The sequence below is a fragment of the Camellia sinensis genome, chromosome 7, assembly GCF_055761805.1.
Source record: "Camellia sinensis isolate YWXY chromosome 7, ASM5576180v1, whole genome shotgun sequence".
Taxonomy (NCBI): domain Eukaryota; kingdom Viridiplantae; phylum Streptophyta; class Magnoliopsida; order Ericales; family Theaceae; genus Camellia; species Camellia sinensis.
Genome location: NC_138967.1, coordinates 141800095 through 141810349, shown reverse-complemented (window position 1 = coordinate 141810349; position 10255 = coordinate 141800095). Strand labels below are relative to the sequence as shown.

Below are 10255 nucleotides of genomic sequence, written 5' to 3'. Positions count from 1 at the left end.
CTTGGAATAAGTCCTAGCAAGGTTAGGTATTTTCGGAATAAGTCCTAACGAGGTTAGGCATTCTTGGAAAAAGTTTCAGCAAGGCTAGGCATTTTCGAAATAAGTTCTAATAAAGTTATGCATTTTGGAATAAGCCCTAGCACCTATGTATGGTTTTAGCTAGGCATTATTACACGACTATTTTTATTATAACAACAGAAAGCTTCCACTCTTTCACTGGGTTCAAAGAGAATGAAAGCTTGGGGGCAATTAAGAGGGAACACAAATAACCACAAGAATTATGTGGGTCCAGGCATTGTCACATGGCATGGTTATGGATTATCATGTATATGACAGTTATCAAATTCTTATCAAACACTGCATTAGTATTTTATGTTATGCAAAACTTATCGGGATATGAAAACTTATTGATATAGAAGTCTTGAACAACTAGAGATTGTTTGGGATAGGACTTCTGAAACATTCAAACTACTTGCTAAGTAAGTCACTGGATACTATAAATAGGCAATATCCTCATGGGTTGAGGGATGTAATTTCTCTCTATGAATTAGTCTATTAAATATTTTGATAATATTGGAGGACTGACTTGGGCGTCGGAGGAACCCCGGCTACGGCTGGGGGTATTTTGTCTTGCAGATAGCGATTGTGTGGTGGTGCAATTCATCTTCTTCGTTAGATTTCTTTATCAACAAGTACGTGATTTTTCTTTGCCTGTACAAGATGGATTGGTATGGTGTTATATATTTGTGTATGTATTGATTGGGTATTTTGGTGAATGTAATGTACACATCCACTGAAATCATTATTGTTGTAAATTATCAAATTTCAATGTTTTGCATTTGGTGATGTGAACTTCAACATTAGAAATGTGTGATGGTTGCATGATGTGCAATGTAGACTGATGATTGCATGATTATTGCATAACGTGAATGTTCACATTCATATATTACTGATTATTGTATGAGTTTTCATGAGTTTTACATGATGTGAAAATTCACATTGGTGTTATGATTATCACATCTTTAATGAATATTAATATTCACAACTAGAAATAGTCATATAAGCGTAAATAATAATGTAATATTTTGGTTACAATATATTGTGCATCTTAATAATATAATACAGAGATGTGAATGTTCACATTAATATTGTATTTATCACAATGCACACTAAATGGTTATATGCACACAATAACAAACAATTGTTAACAATGTGAATGTTCACAATGCCTCTATAATAGCAAAATAACATGACAACATTAACCATGTATCATTCACAACAAATCACAATTAATATTAATATTGACATTAATGAGAAAGATATTTTTTTTATGGAATAAGGAAAAGATTTTATCCCTAAAATGTAGAGATTTTCCTTGGAATATGGAGATATTTTTTCTATGAAATAAATGAGAGATTTTTTTCATGTAATGAGGGATTGTTGTTATTTTTTATCATGTATTGCTTTCAAAATGGAAACAAGCACAAAAAGTTAGAAGGATAATTTGACCATATTATTTTAAACAGGACCTAACGGAATATTAAAAAAGAAGATGGATTAAATATAATATAACAATTAGGAATAGGATTTTTTGAAAAATGACCCTTATAAAAATTCAATAAATTTTCATATTTTTGTATTTATTAAATTTTTAAATAATTTCTTCAAAAATAATTTATTTTTTATTATATCCAAATTAAATCCATTTATAAAATAAAAATTAGATCAAAGTATTAAAAAATTATTAAAAATAAAAATATATGAATTAAAAATTTAAAAATTTAAAAATTAATTTTCTTTGTAGGACTTTTGTGTATAGATTTTGGGAAATTTTACTATAAATACCCTTACCGTATAAACCTCTAAATTATATAATTTTTTTCTTTAATTATAATTACTTAACTTTTTAATTATAATTTTTAAGATCTTTAATTATACATTTATATTAGTGGGTGGCACACGTATGCAATTCAGAATATTAATAATAAAAATAAAGAATAAAGAATTTAATATCATAATATGTATGTTACTTAAATAATAAGTATGCTCTAAATGAAATCCAAGATTTTGGATTCAAAATTTGCTTACACAACAGTGTATAATAATTTTTTAGTTTAGCACACATAAAGTTGCCACGTGGCATGAGGATAAGAATGTTTCACTAAATCAATTTAGACCTTCACTTAATAATAGTATATATATATATATATATATAGTTATAATTTTTTATTTTTTATTTTTATTTATAACCTATATTCATAGTCTTTCACTAGAATTTTACTTGTTACCATAAAAGGTAGAAATGTAGGAGCCTGAATATGGAAGGGGAGACAAGAATCGAAGAATGGGTTGATATTTTTGGCAAAGTTTCAACCCTACAAAAAACATCAAAAAATTTGCTACACCCATCCCATCATCGTGGGAAGAATTATGATTTGACAATCCTTCCAAACACAGCCTAAGGTATTTCTTTCTGATTTGTTCCTCTCTCACCCATTTCATCACCTCATTGAAATTTAAGATCTCCATTTTTTGCTTTGTATTGTAGCTCAAATATTTGTCGTGATTTCTTGATTTGGATGCTATTTATTAATTTTTAGGTACTTGTTTTGATTTCTAGATTTGGGTGCTATTTAGATTTTGTTTTCTTTTTTGGTAATAATTTGTGGGTTTTTGGATTTGTGTGATTTTGAAATGAGGTGTTTATGAATTTTAAGTGTCACTCTGGGTGGGTTGAAGTTTTGGAATAGATTATACAAATGCAGGCATATCCAAATAGACAATTGAGAGGGGAGATTTGCACTGGTTAGTACGGCCGAGCTACGGTAACACGGGTCGTGGCAATCCACACGGCGCCGAGCTGTTTTCTCTCCTGACGCGGCCCTTCGGCCTATTTTGCACGGCCGAAGAGGTTGGCCGGCCAGACACGATCTAAGGTCTGACCGAGCTGTGACCAGACGTTTGGCAGGGCACACGGTGACGTGTGTCAACCGATCTAAGAGTAGCTCGGGCTAGACTGATTACGGGGCGAGGACCGGCATGCCTCTAACCGGTTGGCCGAGGTGGACGGACTTCGTATAACCGAGAATGAAGGTAGGACGGGGGGAGGCCGGTACGTCTCACGGCCGATCAACCAGGATGGACCGACCAAGAGTAGCTCGGCTATGAGAATCAGACTTTCGCTTCTTCCCCGAGGGATAGGTCGGCGAGATACAGCTCGGTTGTGCTACTTATGGAGGCAACTCTCCACAAGGGCTAGGCCGGTCATGGTACTCCGGTTAAGTGAGCCGTCTGGGCCAATGGCGTGAGGGAAAGGACATCTGCTCCAAGCACGCGTCAATACCGTTCGGTAGTTCTGCGTGTACTGGTTGGAGGACTTGGCCTTTACACATGTGAGGTGGTGAGAGGTGAGCACTGCCACCTATCCAGGGAAGGACAGCAGAGGTAGTGTGCGCACAATCTTGAGGCTGCATGGCCAGCCTAGAAATAGGGGAGAAAGATAAACGTTAGAGGTAAGCAACTTGCGCTATCCGAAACACCCTCTCTCTCTCTCTCTCTCGAATAGCTTGCTTCTTCCTCAAGTGATCTGACTTGATCATCGGAGGGTCTATCTGGCACACCACCGCCGGGCAGCTCACCGTTCTCTGTGTTACCAGGTTAGACGCCGTCACGTGAAGCTTGAAGTCCAGGGAGTACAGAAAGCAGAGGATATTTCGCCCCCGTACAATTGACGCCGTCTGCGGGAAGCTCTTTGATACTCAAACCTTGTTTTTCAAGCTTCTTCGACCATCTCCATAGCCAACAACGACGAAACTCCACTGTCCGTCATCGATGGCGTCACACCAGAGTCTGTCCGACGAAGAGAAGGCCCCCCGAATGTTCCAGCCATGGCAGACCTAGAAACTTCTTCACGAGGTGCGCGAGACAAACGCGGAAAGAGTACTGATCGCCCGAAGAGTCCAGAGGGCCGTCGGCGGCAGGGGGAGTCCCGTGCGTAGCGCCTGGAGCACAAACTCAAAGACCAAGATGCCATCATTCGCGAGATGGCGGTGGAGATAGAGATGCTGAGACGTCAGATTAAGGGGAAGGGTGTTGCTGGAGAGGGCAACCTTAATGAGCGCACCCCGTCCCCCCATTCTAGCAGTCGCCGCTAGGAGAGGACCCACTCTCTCTCTATCACTAGGAACTATGGGGTTGGAGATTTCGACCGAACGGAGGGCAGATCCCTCACTCGAGACAGCACATGCCATCCCTCGCGCTTGTCTCCGACGTCGCGATACTCTTTCTCCACCCGTTCCAGAGACCTGAGGGATGTATTGGAGGAGAGGGTGCACCGTCGAGAGGCTCAGAGAGTGCCGGCGTGGCAGAGATTGAGCGCCCCAGTTCACTGTAGCGAAGAAGTGGCGATGCCAGCGCCCAGAGTGATGGCCCATGCGCCAGTGGACAAAGAGCTGGCGAGACTTACAGCCACGTCGTTGTCTCCGGAGATCGAGAGTACACCACTCCCTGCAGGATTCCACCAGCCTAAGTTCATCTTGTACGACGGCAAAACGGATCCGTACATGCACGTGAGTCATTACCGGCAAGTAATGGTTGGCCACCGACGCAATGACGCCTTGATGTGCCTTATATTCCCAGCAAGTGTGGGAGAACTGGACCTGAAGTGGTTCGAAAGGCTTCTAGAAGGGAGTATAGAGGGGTGGCAGCAACTAGCGGAATCCTTCGTCACCAGATTCAAAACCAACACTCGAACGCCAAATGAGGTCGATCATCTTCTGGGCGTCAAGATGGAGTCAGGGGGATCATTGAAGGCATACAACGCGAGGTACTGGGAAACTTACAATGAAATCCTCGACTGCCCTACCAATCTGGCGATCACTCAATACAAGCAGGGTCTCCTAGTTGGACATAGGCTGTGGGATTCGCTCACAATGCACCAACCCACAACCATGGAGTCCTTGATGCAGCGGATCAATGAGCACATTCGTGTGGAGGATGATGCCGCCTCCGCGACCGAGAAGGTTAATCCGGTCGTAGCAGACAGAAGGGTAGCAGGGAAAGTTCACTCGATCGGGCAGGAGGAAAACCGCCCAAGCGACCGGCCAAAAGATCAACGATGTGGCTCAAGCCGCGATGACAGAAACAAGGGTCACAGAAACGACTGAGCTGACGCTCCACGTGATGCAGTGGAGGATGCTAAGAGAAAATTAAAGGCGCGGACTGGAATCACCACGGTCTTTAAAATCCCTATCTACCGCATCTTGAGTGAGATCAGAGGCAAGCCTTTTGTTTGCTGGCCGGCCAAGTTGGGGAATGCACAGAGAGGCTTCAACTCAAGGTATCGCTGCACCTTCCATGAGGAGCAGGGACACCAAACGGAGGACTGCTTACCGCTCAAACAACATTTGGAAGAGCTAGTGGCCGCAGGACATCTAACCAATACATAGATGGGGGTATGAAAGCCGCGCCATTGGGACAAACCGAGCCAAACGGCCTAGCCGCCCTAGAGGCCGCACCCCAAGGCGTAATCAACGTCATCCACGGCATCGTTGAACCAGCAAGGGTCTGTGAGCTCAGAGGGATGATTAAGAAAGTCGAGCACATGAGGGAAGTGCTCTCCGTTCGGCCCGCTGTGAAGAAAGGAAAGACCGAGGAGAAGGACATTCTTACCTTTTCGAGCAGGGACTTGGAGCGGATCCAGATGCCCCATAATGACGCCCTAGTGGTAACTCTTCGCGTCAAAGACTTTGACATCAAGAGGATCTTGATCGACTAGGGGAGTTCAGTCGAAATTATGTACTATGACGCGTTCAAACAAATGAAGTTGGAGGACAAGGACTTGGCCCCTGCGACGTCACCTTTGGTTGGCTTCAACTCTCAGCCAGAATGGCCGGTAGGGAAGATCATACTGCTGGTCAAAGCGGGTTCAGTCACAAAGCAAGTAGAGTTCTGGGTGCTCAAAGTCCCATCCACCTACAATTTAATTTTAGGCAGGGGCTGGTTGCACGCCATGCAAGCAGTAGCGTCGACTTACCATCAGGTCTTGCGCTTCCCGGCGCCAAATGGACAAATAGAGGAAGTCTGGGGAGACCAGGTGATGGCGAAACAATGCTTCGTTGCGGTGAATGGCAGCCGAGCAGCTAAAGGATTTGTCCAAATGATTGAGGGACCCAAGGGAAAGGAGGTCCTTGAAGACGTAGGAAGAAAGGCCGATGAAAAATTGATTGAGGATTTGGTGGAAGTACACATCGACGAGAATGACCCAACTAAGTTCTTCCTCTTGGGATCATCTTTGTCTAGCGCCGAGCGGTTGGATTATGTCAACTTCTTGGTTTCCAACATGGAGGCTTTTGCGTGGACGGCTTACGATATGCCTAGCGTCAACCCTAACTTCATTTTCCATCAGTTAAATGTCTTTCCTAATGCACGACCAGTCATCCAAAGGACACGCTGCTCAACTCTGCACCATGCCGAGGTAGTAGCAGAGGAGGTCAAAAACTTGTTGGAAGCAGGAGCGATAGAAGAAGTGCAATACCCTCGATGGATATCCAACACAGTGGTGGTCCCGAAAAAGAATGGTAAGTGGCGAGTCTACGTTGACTACAAGACGGTCAACCGTGCTTGCCCAAAGGATAGCTTCCCCCTCCCTCGAATTGACCAGCTGGTGGACTTGACCGTTGGCCATTAGAGGTTTAGCTTCCTGGATGCATATCGCGGCTACCACCAGATAGCCATGTATGAACTGGACCGAGAGATCACGTCGTTCACTACTCCTAGAGGCTTGTATTGTTATAAAGTCATGCCGTTCGGACTGAAGAACGTCGGGGCAACTTTTCAGAGGATGGTGACAAAGATGTTCGCTCCTCTTTTGGGCCGAACAATGGAGGCTTACATCGACGATATGGTGGTAAAGAGTAAGGAGAAGTCGCAACACCTCACTGACTTAGTAGAAATGTTTGCCATACTTAAGCACCACAAACTACGTTTGAATGCCTCTAAGTGCGCCTTCGGAGTCGGCACCGGGAAGTTTTCTAGGGTTTTTGGTCATGAACCGAGGGATCAAAGCTGACCCATCACAGATCAAGGCTATACAAGAGCTGGAGCGCCCAAACTCCACGAAGGACGTGCAACATCTTGCGGGGATGGCAGCCGCGCTAAACAGATTTATCAGCCGGTCTTCAGATCGTTGCAGGCCCTTCTTTAAAACTTTGAAGGCCAAGTTCTTCTGGGATGACGAATGTGACCGTGCACTGGCAGACTTCAAGATATACCTTTCCTTAGCCCCTATCTTAGTCACTCCCCGGCCTGGCGAAGAGTTGTATCTCTACTTGGCAGTCTCTCAACATGCTGTGAGCGCCGTCCTAATCCGTGCTGAAGGCATCCAGCACTTGCCCATCTTCTATGTAAGTAAGACTTTGCTCCCGGCCGAGACGAGATATCTTCCGTTGGAAAAATTAGCGCTGGCCCTGATGATGGCATCAAGAAAGCTGGCGCACTATTTTCATGCCTATACAATAGTTGTGTTGACCGAGTTTCCACTTAAGATGCTTTTTGAAAAGGCAGACTTCACCAGAAGAATTTTGAAATGGGCCGTGGAATTGGGGCAGCACGATATCAAGTTCCACCCACGCACCACAATCAAGGCTTAAGCTCTTGCAGACTTTGTGGCAAAATTTGCCCCTGGAACGCATCCAGTTTGCCCGGCTGATTTGGCTGGTGCGGATTCAGCGCAGCCCATGGTTTTGGCAATAGAGACGAGTGTTGGCTCGCAAGTAGGCGAAGGGCGAAGAGCGACCGAACTAGAGGAGCCATGCTATTTCGTGGAAGACGGACTCAACCAAGGCAGGGAAAGAGACCAGAATGAACCGATCAAAGACTTGGGGTTGAGAAGTTCCCAGAACCCCTCTGATTGCTGGAAGTTATTTATTGGCGAGATGTGGAAGCTCTTCGTCGATGGGGCATCCAACAAGCATGGGACCGGGCTGGGTATCGTACTGACTTCACCGGACGGGCTGATCATCGAGCAAGCAATTATGCTCGGCTTCCCAGCATCTAACAACGAGGCGGAGTATGAAGCCCTCATTGCCAGACTCAGAAGCGCATTGAGAATGAACGCGTCAGCCCTTATGGTATTCAGCGATTCCAAGCTGGTGGTCAATCAAATCTCAGGGGAGTATGAGGCCCAGGATGAGCGAATGGCGAAGTATCAGGCACTGGTGCACGCCGAAATCAAGAAGTTCGAGGCCATAAGAGTGGAACAGATCAACCGCGAAGAAAATAACACGGCTGATGAATTGGCCGGACTTGCTTCTACTCAGACAGCTTGTCCTAACCCCTTGATGATAGAATTCTTACCTCGGCCAAGTATTGAGGAACCAGAAGCGACCGAGGTACTCTGCGCCGACTTGGGTCCTTCCTAGATGGATCCCATCATCGCCTTCCTAAAAGATAGAGTTCTACCACAAGAAAAGAAGGCGGCTAACAAGATCCGGGCCAAGTCAGAGCGGTTTTGGCTCTCCCCGTCCAGAGTCTTATATAAGAAGTCTTTTACTGGGCCGTATTTGAAGTGTGTCCACCCAGCCAAGGTGGAAGCTTTTCTCTATGAGATCCATGAAAGCATCTGCAGCAGCCATACTGGGGGCAAATCTTTGGCTTACCGAGCAATTCCCAAGGTTATTGGTGGCCGTGCATGCAGGCAGACGCGCAGAAATACGTTCGCAGGTGTGAAAAGTGTTAGAAGTTCGCTCACCAGATCCACCAGCCAGCTAGAGAATTGCTCCCTCTTACAAGTCCTTGGCCATTCGCGCTTTGGGGGTTGGATATTGTTGGACCACTCCCAGCAGCACCGGGCAATCGCAAATTCTTCATCGCTGCCACTGACTACTTCACCAAGTGGGTTGAGGTCGAGCCACTGGCAACCATAAAGGAAAAGGATGTGAAGAAGTTTTTCTGGCAAAATGTTATCACTCGCTTCGGTATACCCAAGGCCCTCATCTTGGATAATGGCACTTAATTCGATAGGAAACTTTTTTGCGGGTTTTGCGAAGAGCTGAAGATCGAATTCTACAATTCAACGCCGGCCTATCCTCAGTCAAATGGTCAAGCGGAGGCCTCAAACAAGACCATCCTAGACGGGCTAAAGAAGCGGCTTAAGAAGGCCAAGAGGAAGTGGGCTGAAGAACTCCCTAACGTACTTTGGGCGTACCGCACCACGCCAAGACGATCGACCGGAGAGACTCCGTTTCCCTTGGCCTATGGCATGGAAGCCGTTATCCCGCTGGAAATTGGCATGCCAACCATCCGGTCTGAAAGCTTCCAGCCAGATTTGAACAATGAGGCCGTGGCATTGGAGCTAGACCTTGCCGAGGAAAGGTTAAAGCGGGCACTAATCCACATAGCGGTCTATCAGCAAGAACTCTCCAAGAAATACAACAAGGCTGTGCACCCCAGGTTGTTCAGGATCGGGGACTGGGTCTTAAGAAAACGACTGGGCAACACGGTGGTCCTTGGTGAAGGAAAGCTCGGTGCAAATTGGGAAGGACCATACAAGGTGATTGGTCTCGCTGGCAAAGGGGCATACCATCTGGAAGATTTAGATGGCAAAGCTGTCCCCAGACCGTGGAATGCAGCCAACCTTAAGATCTTTTACTTTTAAAATGTAATTGCTTATCTTTCTAGACCTTTAGCCTTTTGGCATTTGATGTAAGGATAGCACTACTTTTTGTAATGAAAAATAGCCCTCTTGTTGTTTTGTATCACATCTTTCTATACAATGACACCGCAAGGATACAAGGCCACTGTGGATGCCAAGGGCAAAGGGACCGACCTGAATAGGACCAGACTGATTTTCTCTCGCCGGTATAGAAGCGGACCGCACCAACAGTTGGTGTATTATTGTCCAGCGAAATGATTGGTGTATGGACCAATTCACGTAAGGGCCGAGCTGTTTTTTTGCTCGCCCAATTGGGATGTTGACATCATGACCAACTTAAGTGAAATATTGGTGTTTTGCCCAATGTTAAGGCCGAGCCGATTCTGCTCGGCCAAAACAAAATGTTGGTGTTGTCCAACAAATAATAGCCGAGCTGACTTCGCTCGGCCAAGCGCTATGTTGGTGCCTTGTCCAACTTACAAGAGGCCGAGCTGACTTTGCTCAGAGAAAGGGAATGTTGGCGTTCTATCCAACTCCATGTCGGAATATTGGTGTTTTGTCCAATTTAATGGCCGAGCTGGTTTGGCTCGGCCGAAGTGAAAT

General features: G+C 45.3%; 2 protein-coding genes across 2 annotated transcripts; both read left to right on the top strand.

Moving 5' to 3' along the window:
- Positions 1-4424: 4424 nt before the first annotated feature.
- Positions 4425-5165, top strand: LOC145796137 (uncharacterized). The gene has a single exon (XM_082881158.1). The coding sequence runs from the start codon at positions 4425-4427 to the stop codon at positions 5163-5165; it is 741 nt and encodes a 246-aa protein (XP_082737284.1).
- Positions 5166-5794: 629 nt separating this feature from the next.
- Positions 5795-6688, top strand: LOC114310868 (uncharacterized). The gene has a single exon (XM_028256967.2). It carries the CDS (start codon positions 5795-5797, stop codon positions 6686-6688), a length of 894 nt encoding a protein of 297 aa, XP_028112768.2.
- Positions 6689-10255: the final 3567 nt, after the last annotated feature.